Below are 24,402 nucleotides of genomic sequence, written 5' to 3' on the forward strand. Positions count from 1 at the left end.
GTAGTAGTTATGTGCCAGTTTATTTAATACATATAAACTTAAATATGAAATACTCGAGCAGAGAGTGGAGCTATTCAATTTATATCGTTTTATCGTTATCGTTCATATATAAACAAACACAATATAACATTTTGATATAGTCCTCATATTATGGATTGCTGTTTACGGTGCTTTACACCGCACAGATATAAATAATATATTCTTAAATACTTTGTTGACAAGTTACGGTAATTAAACAAGTGAATAATTAAGCAAAAAATAATTAATAAGGGCAACAAATGTTCTGACAAGTTTTTAATCGACAATTCAGATTCAAGATGATAAATATAACGTGTAAATTTATACCTGTTCCGCTGAAAAAACAAAAGATACAAATCAAATTACTCTCAACTAATTACTTATTCAGCTTACATGCCAAAAATGTAAGTCTTGAAATCTAGTTTAAATATAGTTACTAAACAACAGTTCTATCGGCGTCGAAGCAGAACTCACTAAAGTCAGGCCGCTGAGAAAATCAGAATGCGTTCTTGGCATCTGGCAGTTGGTCATAATAGCTAGTCTACAAAACAATAGTAAACAGTTGAAATAACCTTGTAACATCGCAGTACGATTTTTTTTATAATTGAATTTAGCACAGAATTATTATATTTACATGTCATAATTATAGTTCTTAAACTTAAACATTTATATGACAAACGATATTAATATTTTTATCGTAAATTCTCACCACTACAAAGTTATATCATCCATTCTATCACGGAATTGCGGCATAGTGGAACGACGATTTGAACTAGGTACCTGCCGTACGGGATGGATGCGGGCTGCCCAAGATCGGGATGGTTGGCGTTCTATGCAGGCTTTCGTCCAGCAGTGGACGGCGATAAGCTGATATATATCACGGAATTAGATAATAATTAATCGAGATCTTGAATCTATGTATTCATAATGTATTCGAGAATAGATGGCTATTTGAATGACGGCGCAGTTGTTGTCAGAACATTGTCAGTTTTACTGTATTTGTACTTTTATAAGTAGATAAGTACTTAGTTACGTGGAATAGTGTTGTATTATAAATAAAGATAAAATATTAATCAAGAACTGTTTGCAGTCCACAGTATAGCAGAGCAGTAATAAATAGCAAGGAATACGTAAATCAAAGATTTTTTGACACTTTCTTCGATTGCAATGAGCCACAGTGGCTAACTTATGAGGCTGCAGAGGCTCATATGTCAATTATAAATTATAATGGTAAATTAAAAGCTATTAGGCTTTTATATCAAGGAATTATCAGTAGCAGCTTGGAGTTAAGAACATGTCAGTGTTACACTCCCATCCCTCAGTCAGCACGTAAAGTCAAGCCCTCTGTATTCCCTTAACGTCACGACTTAACAGCAATGCAAAATATATCGTTGGCTGTTCGTGTCGATAAGTATACAAAAGCAACGCTTTAAAACCTTGTATTCGAGGAAAATCATTTTAAACAGACAATATGACGATAAACTGTACGACGTTTTGTTGCCTCATATATATTTGTACATTACAATACATTTGAAGGTGGCAGAGCTGAAAGAATCTAAGTGACAGATAAAAATAGTTGCAATGACATTATTGGATAAGGAGCTCACACAATGCTCTTACAGAAAGTAATATATAAATTTGTTTTTGGGACTTAAACCCTTCTAGTTGCTAGTACCTTCACGTTATATTTTATGAACATAAACAATGACACATAACTCATAAAGATTTACAGTTCTATGTTATTTCTATTGAAGCTAAGTTGTAAAATGCGAGTTTACAGAGAATATAGATGATGAGTGAATTAGAATTACTGTATACATAACAATAAATAAAATTTATTAAATGAAAATATGACCACCATAACAACACAATAACACACCCGCTAATTTTCCTGATAACTGCACTAACTGGTGGTGTAGACACAGAATCAGAGGAAGTTACTCTAAAATAATTTAAAAGTAAGTTTGTTCGTTGTTGGATTAGCTCAGAACATTCTATCAGATCCTTTATCAGAATCTGCTAGGATGCTCCTGGAATTTTATCTAATAGCAATAAATAATAAGTGATGTTACAAAATATAGAAGGGGCAATGGGACTGACGTGCCTGTGTAGGTCAAAAGTCCCTAAATTAAATAAAGAAAAAAAAAACTAGCGGTAAGTTTATTGCTTTAACTTTTTTCCCCTTGTCAAAAGTAGGAACCAATTGGAAGTTGACACCAATTTTTTTTCATTTCACTTTCTATCTCATATTTTCAAACAAATTAATGTACTCCGATTCTTTGATAAAACGTGCCCGATTCATGGACCGACAGGCTGATAACTGATTGTTTGCTATTATTGAACGATTTTCGCTAGTTTAATATAATAATAATTCTTCATATAATTGTATCTCTCTATGTTGTTCATACCTTTGGTGTATCGTTTCTATAATTTGGATTAACTTTATTACAGACAGCATCGCAATCACACACAAGGTATACTTTTTGGTTATAATTCAAAACAAAAAATGTAATCACATCATAAAAACATCGGTACATTTTATATTTGTAAAATTTGTAACCAAAAAATTTAAAAAGCCTTATCTATACCTGCCTTTTTAAAAAACCTAATACTTCGATTTGACTCGCATGTAATCCAAAATTAATAAAATTATGCGTTTTTAATTTCTGTTGAAAAAGTCGCAGTTGCAGTTGTTGAAATATATTATATCTGCTCCAGCGATAGGTATTAAGATCTAGGTGATAATGAGCCTCGCGTGAGTGGGACATTATCATTGATGACGTGATAAACTTATATATAAGCTGATTTGCATTTGTTCACTCCTAGCCGCTCAAAAGCAACTCCAAGCACTCCAAGCCGAGATGGCTTAGTGGTTCGAACGCGTGAATCTTAACCGATGATCGTAGGTTCAAACCCGGGCAAGCACCACTGAATTTTCATGTGCTTAATTTGTGTTTATAATTCATCTCGTGCTTGACGGTGAAGTAAAACATCGTGAGGAAACCTGCATGTGTTTAATTTCATTGAAATCCTGCCACATGTGCATTCTACCAACCCGCATTGCGGCAGCTTGGTGGAATAAGCTCCAAACCTTTTCCTCAAAAGGGGGAGGAGGCCTTAGCCCACACACAGATTAGTTCTCTATCGCCAAACTGTGTATGTTTTTGCTGCAGTTTGAAGGCTCACCCAGCGCCAGTGAAGAACTTTTAATAAGTGGTTTTAACAACTTGCAGTGTCAATGTCTATGAGCAAGTGTAACCAGTAATTAGCCGGACCATCTATTTAAATTAAATAAATAAAAGGATTATCATTAACGAAATTTAATAAAACCCACAAAAATATTCATATTGTAAACACACGAAGTTATAGAACATCATTAACAAATTCTAAAGAAACTTATCTGAAACACAGACATGTATATACGATATAAATAAAATATTCATTTACCGTCAACATCGATTCGTCAATAAACATGTTCACGATTTTATAAAACTGGCTGGATTGATAGCGGGAAGTATTTTAACGCCATCTTTGGACAAAGTTTTCACAAGAAAGTTTGGCAGCGTAATGAACAACCGCTTCTGGATCGTATGGACGCACAGCTTGATTACCTCATACGCTTCGACTTCCGATAAACCTGTTTAGATAAAATCAGTGCCGGCGTTAGGGGGAGGGGTCGTGAAGGGGCGACGGCTCGGGGCGCCAATTTGCGGGGGTGCCAAACTAAAAAATAATATTTGAAAAAAAAGAAAAAAAAAAAGAAAAGGAGCTACAAAACTTATTACGTCCACGTCGTTAGCTCTAGGTTACGCTGAAGGAAATATGAAATTCTTTGCACGAGCACGAGATGAATTATATACACAAATTAAGCACATGAAAATTCAGTGGTGCTTGCCCGGGTTTGAACCCACGATCAACTGTTAAGATTCACGCGTTTTAACCACTAGGCCATCTCTCATCAGGCTTCTCGTAATATGATAAAATAAACTTAATTGTTAACTTTTTTTCAATATTGAATTAAATAATATGAAAATGGAGCAACAGTACCGATTACGCTACGATTCGATTTTGTTTTTGTACACATTAACAGATAACATGCTATGACTATATATACCTTTTATATTCACTCTTATATTTGACTGAGCTAATCTTGACATTTATATTAACTGTATAACTTCATGCTGAGTTATCCATATAAGTACTATTTATTAGATATCATAACAATAAATACCAATGCTTAGTACTAAGTACCTATTGCTGTATATAGGTATAAAGGTGAGCTAGAGTAATTACAGATACTACGGATTACTCGCTGGCAGCAAATTTACCACCACAGTTGAGGTTTAATATAATAAAGCTAATGTTTATAATAATATCCTGGGACATTATTCACACACGGCCCTCTGATCCCAAACTAAACAGAGCTTGTACTATGGAAACCAGACAACTGATATACTACATATACTACTTTTCTTTTGTAAATACATACTTATATAGATAATTACACCCACAGTCAGGACAAACAGACATGTTCATGCACACAAATGTCTGTCCTGGGTGGAAATCGAACCCACAACCTCCGGCGTGAAAGGCAAATATCTACCAACCACGCCAACCCCCCCCCCCCCCCCCCCGTCAATATAGACTCAATAATCACCTGTAAAACATGATGGTTATGTAACGGAACTATAAGAAATCAAACTTGTCAACTTACTTGGTTTATAATAATGATTAAGAATTGAAATGCTGAATAGTCCGCCGAGACCATGAGCCGCGTACGGAACCTTCATGCAGGATGCCAAAAAGTCCATTGTGTACAACTGGCAGCCGTTATCATCGTCATATCCCGCAATTAACATGTTTAATATACGTGGATTCTGCATCAAAACGAACGATCTTACTTCTTTATTCTTACTATAATCAAGAGTCGCTGCTTTTAAAGACTGAACTTTTTTTTGTTTTAATGTAGGATTACTTAACTAAATTCAGCCTAATGGAGTCGATAAATCATCGTTGTAAATGCCTGTAATTATAGCTTACTATAGTCGCTATTATTTGTTTATTTTGTAAATAATCTGATGGTCTTTCTTATATTAATAAATAAAATATATAACAAAAAAATTGAACGCTATTACAATTAATTAATGTTAGGTACTTTGGTGAGGGCTTATTGCAGCCTTTTTTTGCACACCCACTTCTCTCTCTCTCACTTTTGCTGTTTCTCTCTCTCTCTGTCAAAGTAAGTAAACAGTTCAGAGAAGACACAGTATTGTGTTACAAAGCAATCGCTATAGAGTTAAAGCGTTTAAAGTAAGGTTGTTAGTGGTTTTGCGATTATACTGGCGCGGTATTAGATTAGCTATACCAGCGGTACTAAATCTGCGACCCGCGGGCTGCATCGCCGCCGGGCTTTTCTTATTGGCCCGCCTGTTCTTACTTTATTTTCTCATATTTTAAATTTCAAAGGATTTTTTAACACCTAAATCAATTAATTTTGAATTGAATTAAGCAACTGCTTGTGGCCACGGACCCTGTAGTGTTTAAAATATCATGAAATGATAAAAAAATATATTAAAATATACGCGATAAATCCCTTCACAGTTGTTTAATTTAATTTGTAACAACCCCGAAAACAAAATTTTGCTTGCGGCCCGTGACACCGTGACTAGCACGTTTTTATGGTCTCTATAAAGAAAAGGCTAAGTATCGCTTGTATATACGATGCGTGTAACCGAGTAAGCATTGACCGTGCAATAAATACCAAATCTAATTTTGGTTATGTCGCAATTACTATACGAGTCAATGCCTAACTTCAATAGATACTTATATATAATAACTTGCAAAACAACCTTCGAGAATTTGTAATAAAGGATTAAATACTCCTGAAGTTTCTGACATTTATAAATAGTAATTTCTCAATTGTTTTGTTAGGATACAACTACATGATATAATACACATTAAACACGAAAATTTCAATCGTTTCGGTTTACACGTTTAGTATTATTATTATAATATGGCATTTTACTGGTGGTAGGGATTTGTGCAAGCTCGTCTGGGTAAGTACCACCCACTCATCTGATATTCTACCGCAAAACAGCAGTACTTGGTATTGTTGAGTTTCGGTTTGAAGGTTGAGTGAGCCAGTGCTATTACAGGCACAAGGGACATAACATCTAAGTTCCCAAGGTTGGTGGCGTATTGGCGATGTAAGCGATGTTTGACATTTCTAACAATGCCAATATCAATGGTCGTTGGTGACCACTTACCATCAGGTGGTTCATATCCTATAAAAAAAATCAATGTTGGTTTCTTTTGAAATATAATGGGATTACATTTTTAATCTGTTAGTAAAGCGTATAAACATAATTTTATTTAATTATTGATTTTTGATGTCAAATGTGCCGCGGTGCTTAAGTTTTGATACTTTATACAGTTCAGTCCTCACCCCATCTCGCAGAGAATCCGCCATGCTCTTCCTCATGAAGTGCACAACCGCTGGTGTGTCGAGTTGATACTTATTTTTCATCGAATACAGCTGCAAATTCTTATCAACGTACTGAGTGAACTGCGTCGTATCTGCCGCGTCTCCATTCACACCTATTACCAGTCCCTCTGAGATTTCAATGATCTTATCCGCATCTGTATCAACAACGTGAAAACGATCAAGAGATAAACCATTAAGAAACGAGTTGTCATCGTTTTCCTTTACGCTTTGAATAGTTAAACGGTATACGCAGTGATACCGATGTGAAAGTCGCAGTTTCGATCGCGATATCTTACGGTGACTTCCCACGGTATTTGATATTACGGACGGACGCCGATGAGCCCGCACCGACTCACCATGGGAAGAGATGTGAAGGAAATCGGTTACTTCAAAGGTGCGGTGAGAGAGCCGTGGCGGCTGTGATACGTTCTCTTTCACATTTTATTTTGGAATGACAAAATGGCTTTAAAATCTCAAAACCAACACTGACTAATACGCAACGTTGGATCAGTCTCGGTGCATCGACCGTGCGTGAATGATCTGCAGAATCACGCACCGTGGGAAGCCATTTTATTATTAGCCACTCTTATTTTTATATATCAAGAACAACTCTTATCGATTTTAACTAACGTTAGTGTATTTTTGCAACATAGTGTCTGTTATATATAAAATTAATACCCGCATCGACTGACACTTGGGCTTATTGTGACACTATAATATGTGTTGTACATATGTGTTGTTTTTAATTGGAAATAAGAGTAGCTTGGCACTGCCGTGCCTCCAGAAGAGCAATGCAAATTGTGTGAAGTGCAGTTGTCCTTAAAAAAGGAGAATATCACATATATATTTTTTTAACTAAATATTATATTAATGTTTTAGTTAACAACGACTCTTTTATAAAATGCTTTTAAGGAAACAGATCTCACGGTCCCCAAACCCAGGTTGGACCGATAAAAAAATATTGCGTATTTCTGCCGAGAAATTCTCAACAGCAGGCTGAAATTGGGCAGTGTTTATATTGTCTTCGGACAATATACAAAGTTTGTCGAATGTATGTGCTGCGCTTAAACTATTTCTGGTCGTATAGAATTTGCGTCCCAACAGATTGAGAGCGAGGAAATTTGTGCATTATAATATTTCCCACACAGACCTTATTCTCCCTTCAGAACGGTAATGGCTGGAATCTGTCAGGACATCTCTTATTTTTTTCCTTCATCTCTGCGTTATCATATATAAATAAAACCAAATATCGCCATTGCAGGTACATAATTTTACAAACAGCGCTGAACGTGATAACTGAACTAATCTGAAGTAATGCGACCCGCAGGCAAAGCCATCAGCAAACATAGAACAGTAACTTATTATCACTGCATTGGGAGCGAGGTGACCCTACAAGGTCGCTAACTGACATTGATTTTATCATAATATTCTAATTTAAGATTCGCGACGTTACCTGAGTCTATTCATATCAAAAGCAAGATAAAAAAGAAAAAAATCTCGCTGAGTAACTTTCGTTCTTATAAGATCTGAACTATTTTTGAACCATTGGCAGTTTTTGGACAATATAATTAAAATTATAAGGTATGGAGGCAGATATATATATATATATACATACCTTATATACATAATGTTATTCCTTATGAACCGATTCTACATTGGTACATGGATTCAATATTATTCAAGTAAAAACTTATGTTGTACTAATATTTATTTGATTTCGAACGATTTCAAAGCAGGTCATATGTGAAATCTTCTCACACGTACATTAATCGTTAATCTGCAGACACAACTACGTATCATGTACTGCTTGCGTGACTTTTACGTGACGTGTATGTATGTAAACAGCAAAAACAATGGGGGATATTTGGTCAAAAATAATAGTAGGTATAATAATTTGCGTCGTTGCTTGTCTTCTTAACAGAAAATTATTTATTAACAAGGTCTCAGAATGGTTGAATAATGATTTCGCATCGCATCAGAATATTCAAGAAAAACAGCGAAATAAAATCTATGCTTTTATATTCTCGTATTTTATTTATTATTTGAGCATTTATTTATGAAATGATTGATTGAAATATTTAAAAAAAACCTTAATTTATAACGTAATGATATAATAATATTATATATATAGCCAACAGCCACTGTGTCAATACCTTCCAGTCATTTTGTCTATTGGTCGATTTTATCAAAGCTTTTCGCTTTTCGCTTATATTTATTTTATTATAACTAACGTCTTCCAACATTGCTTGAATGTTTATTAACGCTATATCGATTTCATATACAAAATCACATGTTATTAATTGGGTACGACACCAATCCAACAAAACGCGTATTCACTAATCATACAAATATTGAGTGAAAAGTTTGTTTGTTTTTTTTTCCGGTTTCACGCACAAACTACTAATCGGATTGACATAAGACTTTCACATTATCATTATATGTATGCTTTACTTTAAACATATTGCAAGTAAAGTCAATTAAGGGCTTTAGATTTCAATACTATATTTTTAAAAATAGTTAATACATCTATCTTTTGTAATTATATCCAAGGGATGGCGTTAAATAAAACTATACAATTTAAAAAAAAAACTTGCCAGTTTTTATTTAATCTGTGCTCTGAACTGAATAAAGATAATATAAACGGTGAAAGTATAATAGATCGTATTTTCATAAATAGTAAAACTGAGAGGAAAAATTTCAAATTGATTGCTTGGGCGGATCCGGTTAAAACCTATCGTCAGTCGTCACTTTTCACCCACACGTATGAGAACTAATAGGTGAAATTTATAAAAAGCTTGTAATAATGGTTGCTTTAGATCCATTTATTTGTAACACTTGAAAAAAGTTATTTAGCAAAGGCACTAAAATCAATTACTATTAAAGTGTTTATTTCGGAAATCTTAGACGTTATCAAAGTCCGACCGCAATCTCAAAGACGTATTTTAGAAAATGATTTGAGGTTTTAATCGATAATAATGAGTTTGTTTGTTCTTTGTTTGAACGCGCTAATCTCTGGCTAATCACCAGTCAGATTTGAGAAAAAAATTTTAGATCAATAGACCAATTCTTGAGTAAGGTTACGGTACACGAGGGCGAAGCAGGAATGTTTAACGCGGGTGAAATCGCGCAATACAGTTAGTATTGAATAATTTCTATTTCTATTTCAATTTTAAGCACTATAAGGTTAAGTATTATTTTGTGCAATATTGTATATATTTCCTCACCATCTTTCATAATAATGAAGCTTTGTGTGTTCATCTGATCTGCGGCGATGATTGTGAACTCCTTGCATTGTATTCCGAGGAGGCATTGAATAATTAAATTCGTATTTGCCATAACGATATCTTTACGAAATAAAATATATATCTATATAAAGAAAAATAAACTAAAATAATCGAAAATCTTGTCAAAAATCGTTATTCTACAGATAAAAAAAAATATTTCTTTCGAAACTGACATGTTACATTTTGAGCTTTTCAAATTACAACAAGTACAAGGCATCTACCTCATCTGAATTAACTACGTGTATGAAATCAACTTATAGTAAAAAATTAAGTGTATATTGCTAATTGTAATTTTAAAAATATGATAAAGTATTTAAAATCACTACAGTAAATAATAACTAATAAAAAAATTATATCCTTATAATTATTGTCAAGCTTTAAAAACACCTTAAACATCTAACAAAATTTAATTTCACCATAATATATGAAAAAAAAGATTTAAAAAAAATAGCTTATCTTTTGTCTTATTCTTATGTTTATGGATAACATGTGGACATAATAATTACAAATACATATAGTCCGACAAAAATCTTATCGCGTGGTTATTAATTATTATACTCAGTTCATTTTGAAAATATGGACACAATTTTAGATTTCTCATGCCATCAGACAAAACTCGTTAATAAGCCTTGATATGTTCCTTGAAAGTAAGAAGATTTTATTAACTGTACTGTATGTAACCCTAAGTCTACGTTCTCGCAAATGTCATTGGAACGTCAGTTTAAGTCAGATTCTTATTTTAGTTTGTAAAAAAAAATAAGACGAAGATTTAAAAAAATAGATTAAAAATATAGTAACATTCTGATACGATTATAAATCATTTATACAATCTCCCATAGATCTCGTTCAAAATGTCACGAAAACCGACATGACGTTATGGCTGCTCGTAAGTTAAAGAGAAAACATTTTTTCCTTTTACGACCCTGTCGAGACTAAGCCTAAATCCTACTTTACGATGTCTATCTGAATTCCTCGTTACGAAACATATATTTACGCTTCGCAACGCGTAGTGTATACTGTCAATATTAGCTGTTCTTATCATTCTACACACATTTGACAAAAAGGATCTTATGTGTTTGGTTTTTAGTACGATAATGCTATGACACATAACTCTAGCGCTAGGCATCGTTAATAGAGGCCCTTTTACACACTGTTGTGTTTATAATTTGTTGAATTATGTAAAATATTATGTTATCTAATTAAAGATCTTATGTAGGGAACAAAAGGTAGAATAAGATTTTTTTTTTTCTAGATATTGTATTTTTTGGCAGTAAAATTTCAAATTTTAGGATAACGTTTTTATATGTAACGATTAAGTGGAACGTACCTAACGCAAATAATACCGATTACGCGCGTTGTAATTTTTAATGTGAATGACTTTTTGTTACCTATTTTGTCGAACAAAAATTGTTAAAATCAATTTGACTTATGACATAATATTAAGAAATATTAGATAACTTTAATTTAATGTTACTTGTAGCTGTAGGTACTATACTAAGAACCTTACTTATTATAAACGTCGTTTAAATGTTTAGTTAAACACTGATTTCTCTCTTTCTATAATTGTTGATCTGAGATTCGAAAGAAGAAGACGCAGCATTATTTAACTAATTGCTCCCTAAGCTACATTTATACTATATAAATACATATATTGTATACAAAACAATGTTTGGAAAGTAGCACAATGGACTTGCTTCATTGTCTTAATATGTATTTTTAATCAACATTTTACTCGTAATAATACTTACATCATATAATTATTTCTTGCGTTTAATTATGAATAAAACATGAGTAACATTTTCTTATAATATTTTAATTCTGGTTTCTAAGCGACCTGCTAAGTTTAAGACAAAATGTTACAGAGTTTTTTTTATTCATGTGTTACGTGAGACTTATCTTATGTATATTATAAAAATATAAAACTTTATATATATTTTTCACCATTATTTAGGGAATTTTATGACATTTTCCTAAGTGAATAATAATAATAAGAAATAGGTATACGTAATTAACTTATAAAAATAGAAGTATTGATGTATTTTCGAAAATAATCTTCTAATTCAAAATCCTTATTCAATATTCATTGAAACGTTACACTTATTTATTGATTATTATCAATAATCTTAATATAAGTGGTTTGGTACCGAAATAATCTTGATAGTAAGCTTCTCTGAATTTTAATCGTTTAAAAAATATTTAGTACTAGATTGTATTGTTACCGTTGTTGCTTTCAAAGAAGTTTTAAATTTCAGTTACCCATACAAAAGTCATTTGCAGAATTTTACCCATAAATCATACGAGTGAGGTTAATTAAAGCTTGTAAAATACTTTGAGGTAAGAAGTGTTTTTGTGTATTCAAGTCGTAATTCCCGTTAATGTCACGATGGCATCTGAGAGTTTTCTGAACCTGACGTTGGTTGCGATTCATTGGACTGCTCCTCTGATGGTTGATGAGAAGAATTAATAGGATATGGTGACAAATTAATAGAGAACTCCGGCTTGTATTCTGGTGACTGCTGTGATACTGACGAATACTCAGAACGTGGTGACAGGTGATATCGTGGCGAATATTGTCCTTCAACGGGCATTAACGTTGGCGGAACTAGAACCAAGTTTGATTTTTCTTGTTGTTTTAAATTGAAAATATATCTATCTATTTCCAGCATCGCTATCTCTCGCGTATTCTCCTTTAATGTTTTTAGCTTTTTGCATAACAATTGGGTGTAAAGTGTGCATTCTTCTAAATCCGGATCTAATTTTTTATTTCGTTTTAAGCATTCGCTACCTTCGCTCGATTGTTTATTATGATCAGAACTTTGAATCTTTCTTCGTTTAGGTGTTTTCGTTGCTGGTATTGTTTCTTTTTTAAAATATTCTTCTTCATTACATTCTGAGTTAGAGTCTTCTTTGATAAATGTTGATACGGAGGACTGAAATAATTACAAATTTTTATTATAATGTTTAATACGTGATCGACAAGTGGACCGGTATTGGTGCATACAAATAATTAATTATTACTTTATTGTCTAATATGCGCAATTGTATCGAGATTCAGTAACAATATTCTGTAAGAACTCACTTCATTACTTGCCCGTGAAATGTTGACAAACGACTTATGGTATATAATATGATATACTATTTTGATGCGTGTATTTTTGATATGTTATGATTATTATGGTCAATGTCGCATAACATTTTCGGACATTTCACGACCGATTTCTGTGGTGAATTTCGAGTTTTGTTTATTATATATCGATTGAGTAACGACATTTGAAATAAAATTGACAGTAAAATGTAACTTTTATTATCTTTGAAATATATGAACATAATTTTATTTTATTTACGTTTAACTCAATTTGTAACTGTATTATAACCTAGTATTTAAATGAACTAGTATCGTCTTTGGTCTAATTTTGCTATATAAAATATGCAAAGCGTTATATAAACATTTCAAACTACATGTTTAATTCCTCTCCATTAAAAAAAACCTAAATGGTCAAAAATATAACGTACTTTTTATGTATTTCGGTTGAAATCGGCAACAATAACTTACTACAATTTTCATTGTTCACGTATTAATATAATAAATGTAATTTTATTTATATAAAAGAAATAAAACAGAAATATACATTTTAATGTGATAATATTATTGCTTTTAGTATACAAATATTAATATAGTACCACTTACAATACTCGCGTCCGGACACGGCAATTTTCTCGGATTGTACATATCGTCAAGAAACGTCGCCATAAAGTTATAGAACGGCCAGTCCGGTTTGTATATTTCCTCTTCTCCGCCTGTCAATCGTGATTTCTCGACTTTACCTCTCAGCCTTCTGTACGTAGACATTAGATTGTCTCTCTTCCTCTTAATTTCTTTAATTGGTATATTTCTATCACCTAATTGCTGTTTAATTCTATTCCAAGCGTCGTACGTATCATCCTTATTCTTATGCTCCATAGACGTAGTGTTCCATAGTGACGGTTCTTTCTGATATAGATTCAAGAATTGGAATATCGTATCGGTTTTCCATTCCATGTTAACATTGCTCGACTGTCCAGTCATTGTTTATAGATTATATAAAAAAAAACAATAATGGAACGCGTTCGATTCTAGAAGTTTCTGTTATGCGACACGCTAACGCAAACTCGCACGTCTCCGCACGCCCTCGCACAGACGCAGACTGCTTTAACGGACTGAAGTAACGGGTAGTGCTATCTCGCTCACGTGCAAGTGACGCGCACAGTGCGTGCTCGAGCGCGGGAACACGAACCGTGTGAATCAGGGCTACCTAAATGTATATAATTGGACATATTTTTGTGTAACTTTACGCTACACTTCCTGCACAATTCGGTAACTTTGAGAGCGCTCGCGTATGTCATCAATTTTCTAACAAACACCAATAATAATATAATAATTTTAAAAATTGAAATAAAAATTTCAAACAATTATTAAGTTTTATGTAAGATATACAACAAACAATAATAGTTTTATAAATCAGATCAAAGGCTAAATAACCACTTTCAGTTTTATTCATAATATTACAATTGCTAATAAGCGACGGGAATTATGTTTACGTTTATGAGAATACACAAAAAAAGTTTCATTATAATTATGAATTTACGATGTTGGCAGCCCTCATGAGCCCGGTATCAGTAGGTATTTAGAAGATTATAATGCGTCAGGTTTAAAACTATATTTTTGTTTTACATTATGAGAATAACATCGCAAAATTACTAAATGTATTTTAGGAAACCTTAAAGAGAGTAAAAACACGCTTTAAGGTGATTTAACATAATTTGGTTTATTATATTTTATCATACGTGTCGAGTTGGGACGGTATTACAAATATTGCTATCCCTATTAAATGTATGGGTTAAAAAAGGATAGCAAGTTTTTTTTTTTTAAATTAATTTATTACATGTATTATATTTTGATACTTATTTGAGTTTTACTTCAATGTTTTAAGAAACAATACCACACACAATCGACTTTCACAGCGAGGTGATTATAATTTTAGATTTGTCATCGTTATATAACGTCACTAATTGCTATAAATACTTAGGTATTACATTTTTTTCGCTTTTATTTTTTTAATGAAAATAAAACGATAACACGGATAGAATATACACATATTTTTATAATATTTTAATCTTAAACAAAAGTACCTACTTAACGAAATATTTTTATACCAATTTTTTGATGGTACCTTTATTTTTTTTGGAAATAGCTATCGTCGGCTGAACTGAATAGGAAATATAATTCTATTATTGTATAATACGTGTATTGTATAAAGACTATTGACTGTAATATACTTATCCAAAAAATAATTCTAATGTATGATTTAAAAACATCAAATTCGGTTCCCATGCTTTTGAACAAATAAATTTATTGATTTCATGATAAATATATATATTAAAGCATAGCTATATATGGTTTGTTTAATTTAAACGAGGTGAATTTGCCATTGCTCCCGAACCCTTGCCACGAGCATATTTTTTTTTATGTGGTAGGGCATTGGGCAAGCCCGTCTGGGTATGTACCACCCAATCATCAAATTTTTTACCGCTAATTAGCAGCAGTTTAGTATTGTTGCGTTCCGGCATAAAGGGTGAGTGGGCCAGTGTAACAGCAGGCACAAGGGACATAAAATCTTAGTCGCCAAGGTTGGTGGCGCATTGGCAATGTAAGCGATGGTTAACATTTCCTACAATGCCAATGTCTAAAGGCGTTGGTGACCACTTACCATCAGGTGGTCTATATGCTTGTCCGCCTACCTACACTATAAAAAAAGGTTGGTTATAAGAATATACGATGTAATATTTATACAGCTCTAATGTATCTATAAAATATGGGTGGCGGTGACCACTTACCTTCAGGTCTATTTGCCAGTTAAATAAGTAGACATACTTATATTAAATAAAAAAAATATACATACGTATATAATACACGAAAATTTTAGCATAACAAGACATGACATGACATTTAATAAAACGATACGTTGTTCATTGTGGATAAATCAACAATTTACACAAGTAAATTGAACGAATGATATCCTTTATTTATAACAACTTCATTAAATATAACAATGTTAACTTTGACTAAACTTATTATCATTTCTATTCTTATTTCTTCATATAGCCGAAATGACCTAGTGGATAGAACGCGTGAATCTTAACCGATGATCGTGGGTTTTAACGCAGGCAAGCACCACTGAATTTTCATGTGCTTAATTTGTATTTATAATTCATCTTGCTTGACTGTGAAGGAAAACATCGTGAGGAAACCTGCATGTATCATTGAAAGTATGCCACATGTGTATTCGCATTGGAGCAGGGTGGTGGAATAAGCTCCAAACCTTCTCGTCAAATACCGAGGAGGCCTTAGCCCAGCAGTTGGACATGAACAGACTGTTACTATTTCTCCATATACAAATATAAATAAAATTTCTTCCTTTATATCTTACAACCTTAGCAGCGTTGACGTAAAATATATGAAAAGAAACATACTATACAATATGGGCTATGTCCGTCCCTAAACTATTACTTATCATAATGCAGGAAATCCATTAGTTAGATTAGTGTTATTATATAGGTGAGGTGAAATTCTGCCACATGTGTATTCCACCAACCCGCTTTGGAGCAGCGTGGTGGAATTAGCTCAAAACCTTCTCCTCAAAAAAGGAAAGGAGGCCTTTAGCCCAGCAGTGGGACATTCACAGAATGTTACAGTACGGTTACGATATTATATAGATAACCGGTAACAAATGCTTTTTTTAACTTGTAACTTTAATATTTAATTAGTACGATTTTTATTAGTAGGACACATATTCTTTCGTAACATATACAATAAAGTTTCTTAATAAATATTAAATTTTTAATACTATAATATATCACCTGGGGCTTTCGAGTTACTATTGTTAGAGAAGTATGTGGTCTTTCTATAATATCCTCTGAGCCGCTGGACCCATTTTTCAGTCAATTTCTTTCACGTTCTATTCTATTTCATTTTTTATATATATTTGAGGAGGTGCTGGAGAATGTGTAGTCGTTTCACTATGCTCTGATTCAGACACGGAAGGTGAACTATTTAAAGATCCAGAAAGCAAACGTATCCTATACTTCCTCATAATACCGTGCATTTCTTCCTGGCACAATATGGCGTCATATTCAGGCATTTTTCGTAGCTGTGCAGTGACAAATTTTCCGAAATAATCGAATTCGTCTAATTCCTGATCCTTGGAACTGGATATTTTATGTAACTTATGGATTCTCTCGTTGATAACGTCTTTTTTGCGTTTGCGAAATGATGCTTGAAATACTTGTGGTGCTGGTGCTTGAGAGGTGCTGGGTCGAACAAATTCACTTGTATCAATTGATTCTGAAATTGGCGATGTCGCCTCGATAGTTGATTCAACGTCTCCCCCAGCAATTTCGTTGATATCCTGTAAAAAAATAATACGCTGTACTTGGTGGTAGGGCTTTGTGCAAGCTCGTCTGGTTAAGTACTACCCATATTCTACATCATAACAACATTACTAAGTATTGTTATAACTATTTTATATTAGTATAACTATTATTTAAGAAAAAACCCCAATTATTCAAACATAACAATTATATGAACTCACAGTAACAGCCTGTTAATGTCCCACTGCTGGGCTAAGGCCTCCTCTCCCTTTTTGAGGAGAAGGTTTTAGAGCTTATTCCACCACGCTGCTCCAATGCGGGTTGGTAGAATACACATGTGACATAATTTCAATGAAATTAGACACATGCAGGTTTCCTCACGATGTTTTCCTTCACCGTCAAGCACAAGATGAATTTTAATCACAAATTAAGCACATGAAAATTCAGTGGTGCTTACCCGGTTTTGAACCCACGATCATCGGTTAAGATTCACGCGTTCTAACCACTAGGCCATCTCAGCTTTTTGAACTCACAATCGATCGATTTTACATTTCTAGATTTATGATATCCCTAATATATATAATAGCTTAATAAAAAGTATTTTTGTTTGAGATAGAATTCGCTAGACGCTAAAACAATGTTATGTCCTCAACTTTAACCCGTCGCAGGCAAATAACCTGTACTCTTTTTGGCAATGTTTTTCTATAATAGAATTCACTTCTAACCTCACTCGTGTAATGGTAAAAACCGATTTAAGGTGATAAGCTATATTGATGTTTCTTTAAAATATTATAATTATTATTAGAACGTTACGGACGTTTCATTATCGTGTTTCGAAAATCTCGATCTGGTGTCTATAATGTTAATCGTATTTAGGGTTCCAGATTCAGGATATTATTTTGAAATGCTGGTACTGTTAACATAAACATATCTTTACATAATTAGCTATATTTCAAAATGAAAACTATATACAACCCGACTTACAAATAATTTTGACGTTCTTCAAATATTAAAAGGGCTTAAACTAAAATTAATTTTAAATTTGTAATTAATTTTAAAATAATATTGTATTGTTATTTTAATTCCAAATATAATACTTACTGAACTTGATATGCTTTCTCTTGCAACTGTTACGGCCCTCAAAAACGAATCCGCTTGATTAAACCAATTCAGTCTCGGCTTATAAACATCGTCGGGTGCAGCACCACTCTTCTTAGATTTAATGATTAAAAGTAATTCCCTCCTATACATGGTGCGGATACTTTTAATTTTATTCTTAATGTCAGCTTCAGTCATTTTCAAATTCAACTTGTTAATGATTTTTTGTATAGCCGCCTCTCGGGCATCCCTATTTTTATACTCCTCCGTATTGTTGTTCCATAAACAATCATATTGCTGATATAGTTCCAAGAAGCGTGACATGATATTATCAGACCACTTTATTGACTTTTTCGCTGACATATTGCGTCCGAAACAAAACGAATCAATCAGAAACGTACCGAGTACTCGGTGGAGGCGTAGAATTAATAAATCATTGAATTCGACTACCCGAAACACGTCCGAACATTCCGACGTGTCGATTCAACGAGAGACCGGTTTCAACAGAAGTGGGGGGAACTTTATTGAATCGATTTTTGTTGCTTCAATTTGATTGGACGGCTCGTACTGCTTTCTATTTTTAGCAGTTGATAGCAGTTGATCGACTGACATTGGCTTGTATACACACGGTAGGTATAAACGAGCAATACTGAATGTAATCATTATAAGAACTTGTCTAACTGCGATTTCGTCTGTGTATGTAAATTGTCCAACAATGAATTCCTTTTTGAAACGGTTTTTTTTTTCATTTTTATATAAGTAATGTTTTTAAGTATTATATCTAAGGCCTACTTTAAAATAAAAACTACTAACTGTTAGATAAAAAATAAAACACTCATACCTAAGGAGATTAGGCAACGGTTACCACTTACCATCAATTGCAGTAAAATCGTTTTCCACCAAATAATAATTGGCTACGTTACAAATTGTTGAATTGGAGTTGTTGATAATAATAATACAACAAATAGTTTGAGATTTTTAAGTATTTAAGACTTAAATTGGTAAACTTATGAATAAGGTATATATACGGCATAACAAATATTATTTAAAAATACATAAGAAATGTGATAAATATCATTAAAATATTAATAGATGTGTTAAATTACTATAATAGAAAATGTTCCTCTTAAAACATCCTATCGAAAAAAATATAATAAAATTCAAACACTAAGTAAACAGAAAACATAAGTACCTATGTAATAACAAATAATAAATATATTTACACCTTTAATAACAAGTAATAAACAATTATAATGCGTAGGTAGCATATAGTTAAGTAACGTGTTTGGGTCTATATCTTTAACCTGAACATTACGTCTTATCTCGGTCCGGTGTGCCTGGGAATGTCCCAGGGCTCTTGCCCCATTACTTATTGTGATGGGACAACCTTATCTTACATTGTTTAGTCTGTGAAAAGTTAAGCTTTATGCTATTTTATGCAATTTTGCATTGTAATATAAAACCTTTTTGGTGTGGAATCTTATTCGAAATTAGTCTGTTGTAATTTTACGCAGCTATTGCCTTTTTAAATCGATATCGATTGTTGTAAGTATGTTTTCGATAGTATTAATTATTTCCGTGCAACATTCATCTATTAAACGAAAAAAATGCAACTGAATAATTGATCACATTCTGACATTATTGTATTTGAACAATTTATCTTCTATTTTTTTATAGTAAGGTAGGCGGACGAGCATATTTGACATTGGGACTGTAAGAAATGTTAATAATTACTTATATCGCCAATGCGCCACCAACCTTGGGACCTAAGATGTTTTGTCCCCTGTGCCTGTAATTCTATATATGTTTAATGTACCTGTCTTTATATTTATATCAAAATTAAATGTTCACAATTTATTTATAATTCCGAAGGCATTTGGCGCTAAATTTCGACAGACTTCCCTCTAATGTACATATTTGCACCGTATTGTCACGTATTGTTATTAACTTTTATGAATATGTTAATATTTGTTTATTTATAGTTGTTTTATAAATAAATTTTAACTATATATATATATATATATATATATATATATATATATATATTCGTACCCATAAATAAAGGCTTTGCTATTATATATATCCAAAGGATAAAAAATAAAATTAAGAAGTAGTTCCTAAACTATTTATTTTGTAAAGGGGGTATATATATATATATATATTTAAAATTTCAACTCTAGTGAATTATATAAGCCGTTATAGAATTTACATACAATATCACGTAAATATCTCATGAATACTGGTACATATTAAATACATTTTGAAAAGCTAACCAGCTAAGTCACGCAAAGTTAATTTGGATAAATTTTGTACCGTCATTATGAGACGTTCATTGTGTCAGTGATAAAAAGTTTGAAAGTGACATTAAACAGTGTAAGAGAAATGCCAGACACGCTGTCCTTGTCCGCCGGGGTTAGCCTGGGGCTGCTCGCTGGGATCGTGTCCGGAGTTTGTTACCTCTTTGCTAATGGGATGTCACGGCCGAGGTAAGTTTTATTTGCACTACATTAAAACTTTAAAGAAATAATTTTTATATTAACATTTTTGAAAAGCGGCGTGGAGAGGAGGCCTTTGCCCGGCATAACATCGTTCATAAATTTTTACTTTCATTTTAACTATTTACAACAAAAAAATATATTTTTTGTGTAAAATTTTTTTTTTGAGTAAAAAGAATACAACTTCAAAATTACATTAGATGTATTCATCTAAATTTGAATTATTTAAATAAGCTTGGAATACGTTTCCAGCCCTGAGTCCCTTACGAAGCGATCTATTCGTTAGACCATATCGGTTATTTCATCTGAATACTAACACCAACTTTCTTATTCTCACATCTCCAAAAGTAATTTGACACGCGGTATTTAATCGTCATGTGCTTAGAGAAATTGATTACATTTTTTCGTACTATACTAACTCTCTTTATAATTAATAAATTTATCAATTAAAAATTGAATCTCTTCTTTTAAATAAATTCCTCTTCCATTTATTTTGCGTTAATTCCAACTTATCTTAATGTAATAGTAATTACAATACATTAATACCTACAACTTTTCACGAAAACTATGTATTAAAAATAAATACAACAAAGTCAAATAATATAATGATAATATAGTTTTTTCATATTTTAACTAGTTTTCTGCGACTTATACATTATTAATTTATTTGCTCTAACGCCATCTATCGAGTAACTCTTAAAGCTCTCAGGTCATTCCAAAGCGACCTGTCGACACTAGTAAGAGTACATTAAATGGATCATAGATGGCAGATCAGTTGCAATTTATACAGCCTTAGCTTAGCCGCCACGGTCGAATAATTTAACCGCAATTATGAAACTGAAAGTCGCCGGTTCAAAACAGTTCTGACACCATCGAGTGTTTAAGATGTGCAAATTTTGGAAGGTAAATTAATAAATACATAGAAGACACATATTAAATTACCATGTACATTCATTAATCCGGCTCCCTATATCTCTATAACAAATAATCCTAGTGGAACATAGACGGTCTGTCCTAAGACTTACTTTATAGCTTAACAATTTATACACACAATACTGTAAATCCGCTGGATCGAATTATCACAAGTCACGACTTGTATAAATCACGATTAAAAAAATTACTAGCAATTCCGTTTTGTAATAAATTACAAATATTTTTATTTATCTCCTATTAAGCGTGCAGCTTGTAGTTACGAGTGGATACGGCAATAACCTAACGGGTGAGGATCGAACCTACGACTTTACATTGCTAGTTGGACAGTAAACCATTAAACTATTTATATTTATAAGAAAAGCTTGAATGTGATCTCAAACAATTAATGCGTTAAAAGTATTGGCTTTAATAAATAATAAATATAGTTTGTTACCTGTTATTACAAAGTACTTGAAATATGGAAATAAGCAAAACGATAATGATTATGCAAATTAGTTTCGCATGAAATATGTAATATGGTGATATGACCTGTAGATTGTTATTACATTTTACATTTAAAAATAATTAAATTAAGAGCTTGGACATAGCATACGTTGTTTTTCATACAAGACATATTTTTTATAGAATAGGAAGGTAGACGAGCATATGGGCCACCTGATGGTAAGTGATCACCAACGCCCTTAGACATTAACATTGTAAGAAATGTCAACCATCGCTTACATCACCAATGCGCCACCGACCTTGGGAACTGAGATGTTATGTCCCTTGTGCCTATAATTACACTGGCTCACTCACCCTTCAAACCGGAACACACCAAGTACCAAGTATTGCTATTTTGCGGTAGTATATCTGATGAGTTGGTGGTACCTACCCAGACGAGCTAGCACAAAGCTCCACCACATAATAAACATGATTATCATTTGTATATGATTGATGAAAATAAGTACCTACTTAACTTCTAAGATTCATGCTGATTCTTATAGGTAGCTTATAGCTGGCGGTAGCTTTAAATTAAATTTAATCATGTAAAATGAAGAGTCAAAAGTTCGTGTATGAGGTCGGACAGTGGTTGCAGGACCAAAAAAAACAAAAAAAACAAACAAACAATTTTACTGACGGCACAATGCTTTGTATAATAAAAATGTGAAATAGTTTTGTCAATATTTAATAATCTATGTTACCCGGTTTGATAATACTGCACGCCAATTTAACGCGAATCAAAAATATTACTCAATTGCCACGCAAAGTTTGTGAGATCATCACTTTCTAGAAAATTTATCTGGAATATTGAAATAAAAAGCAAAAATATAATGAATAATTCTTGTAATTTGCTTTTTTTCGAAATGTGTATTGCTGTTGGCCCTAGTGGCCTCTACAGCGTCACCGGGCGGGAAGGGCGAGTTGAACTCAAGCCGGATGTTAGGAGCCCACATAAGGGGCTTAAGGGGAACGGACGTCCTAAGGGTGCCTCCTGAGAGGCCTCAGCTTAGGATACCGTTGAAGTCAGGGGGATGAAAGACGTGCAATTTAAACGCCGCCATACGCCTAAGCGTCGACTGGACGTAACGAACAAGGGTCGTCGAACCCACCGGCGGGGTCGGTGTGTGTTGTTTGTGTTCCCTAACAGATGTATGTTTGTAGCGGTGAGTCCATCGACTGGGTAGACTGGGAGTCTAGCACGTCCTTGGGACGCCTACGGGTCGAAATGGGTTTAGCTGTAAGGGGCTATACGCGCACGCACGTTGCGACGCTTTATCAAAGTATCGGATTGAGAGGTATAATAATACTAAAGAGTTTGGTTGTTTGAAATCCCAATTATTGAAAAAGATAGACAGACTTTATAATCTATCAATTCACTACGACTTAATCGCTAAAGTTTAACGGTGAAAAACTATTTGTTTCATATATATAGATATTAATTTACTAGAGGCGTTCGTTGATATTTGCTTAGTACAGAGTTCCTATAAATGAGTGGATGTATAGTATATTAATTCTATTCAATAGATATATTTATATTATTTTTTTAGAAATTAAAAAAACGGTCCTGCTCCTTTAAACTTTGTCTACGAATTAATCGATTTCGATAAAGAAATCATTATAATCCATTTAGTAGCATAGTAAGTACTCAGTACAGTACATTTGAACTCAAAAACTTTTGCATTCATAACTATACTAAGTATTAATATTTAACCTTGATAAACTTTTTCTTAAGAGCGGAATAGATATTTTCCCAACTGTGGGATGCCAACAGGCGGGTTACTTAAAGTATATTGGTTGTATATGGAATGATAATTTTATTTCGTTCGTAAGTTATGCGATATTTTCGCTGATTGACAGTCAATTCTGATAGTTTTTTATTGTCATTAACTCATGTGTAATATACATACAACAAAAAGTACTTCCCAAGTGGTAAAATCTTTACTAATATTATAAATGCGAAGTAACTCTGTCTGTAACTTTCACGGATAAAACACTAAAGCGATTTTGATGAAATTTGTTATGAAGCAAACTTGAACCCCAAGCAAGGACATAGGTTACTTCTATATCTAACACCCTTTCCAAACACTGGTGGTAGAGCTTTGTGCAAGCTCGTCTGGGTAGGTACCACCCACTTAACAGATATTCTACTGCAAAACAGCAGTACTTGTTATTGTCGTATTCCGGTTTGAGGGGTGAGTGAGCC

General features: G+C 33.0%; 4 protein-coding genes across 6 annotated transcripts in view; 1 reads left to right on the forward strand and 3 right to left on the reverse strand.

The window, feature by feature from the left end:
• Positions 1–3,483: 3,483 nt before the first annotated feature.
• LOC126771483 (proteasome subunit beta type-2-like) lies at positions 3,484–9,838 on the reverse strand. Its single transcript, XM_050491383.1, has 4 exons — positions 9,727–9,838; positions 6,464–6,657; positions 4,733–4,895; positions 3,484–3,655 (listed from the first exon to the last, which is right to left on the reverse strand). Exons 1-4 carry the CDS (start codon positions 9,836–9,838, stop codon positions 3,495–3,497), a joined length of 630 nt encoding a protein of 209 aa, XP_050347340.1. The 3' UTR covers positions 3,484–3,494.
• Positions 9,839–11,970: 2,132 nt separating this feature from the next.
• Positions 11,971–14,025, reverse strand: LOC126771374 (uncharacterized). The gene is made up of 2 exons (XM_050491241.1): positions 13,475–14,025; positions 11,971–12,716 (listed from the first exon to the last, which is right to left on the reverse strand). The coding sequence occupies exons 1-2, from the start codon at positions 13,850–13,852 to the stop codon at positions 12,165–12,167; spliced, it is 930 nt and encodes a 309-aa protein (XP_050347198.1). The 5' UTR covers positions 13,853–14,025; the 3' UTR covers positions 11,971–12,164.
• A 2,756-nt stretch (positions 14,026–16,781) lies between these two features.
• Positions 16,782–18,489, reverse strand: LOC126781244 (uncharacterized). The gene is made up of 2 exons (XM_050506140.1): positions 18,295–18,489; positions 16,782–17,231 (listed from the first exon to the last, which is right to left on the reverse strand). Exons 1-2 carry the CDS (start codon positions 18,487–18,489, stop codon positions 16,782–16,784), a joined length of 645 nt encoding a protein of 214 aa, XP_050362097.1.
• A 2,085-nt stretch (positions 18,490–20,574) lies between these two features.
• Positions 20,575–24,402, forward strand: part of LOC126771079 (uncharacterized) — a 92,470-nt gene continuing 88,642 nt past the window's right edge. For 2 of the 3 annotated variants that reach the window (XR_007669512.1, XM_050490814.1), the window contains exon 1: positions 20,579–20,777. Coding sequence is in view for 2 of the 3 variants with exons in the window: in XM_050490814.1 (XP_050346771.1) it covers positions 20,674–20,777 (104 nt within the window). In the remaining variant the exon portion in view is untranslated. Of the gene's footprint in view, positions 20,778–24,402 lie in introns of all 3 variants that reach the window. The other variant, XM_050490783.1, reaches the window with a different exon arrangement.

The sequence above is a fragment of the Nymphalis io genome, chromosome 1, assembly GCF_905147045.1.
Source record: "Nymphalis io chromosome 1, ilAglIoxx1.1, whole genome shotgun sequence".
Lineage (NCBI taxonomy): Eukaryota > Metazoa > Arthropoda > Insecta > Lepidoptera > Nymphalidae > Nymphalis > Nymphalis io.

Coding starts and splice junctions, on each gene's coding strand:
- LOC126771483 (XM_050491383.1), bottom strand. CDS start 9,838: ATGGCAAATACGAATTTAATTATTCAATGCCTCCTCGGAATACAATGC. Junction 6,658..9,726: donor CTTCATTATTATGAAAGATG/GTGAGGAAATAT, acceptor TTGTTGATACAG/ATGCGGATAAGATCATTGAA. Junction 3,656..4,732: donor TAATCATTATTATAAACCAA/GTAAGTTGACAA, acceptor TTATCTAAACAG/GTTTATCGGAAGTCGAAGCG.
- LOC126771374 (XM_050491241.1), bottom strand. CDS start 13,852: ATGACTGGACAGTCGAGCAATGTTAACATGGAATGGAAAACCGATACG. Junction 12,717..13,474: donor CGTGTCCGGACGCGAGTATT/GTAAGTGGTACT, acceptor TAATTATTTCAG/TCCTCCGTATCAACATTTAT.
- LOC126781244 (XM_050506140.1), bottom strand. CDS start 18,489: ATGACTGAAGCTGACATTAAGAATAAAATTAAAAGTATCCGCACCATG. Junction 17,232..18,294: donor GAGAAAGCATATCAAGTTCA/GTAAGTATTATA, acceptor ATTTTTTTACAG/GATATCAACGAAATTGCTGG.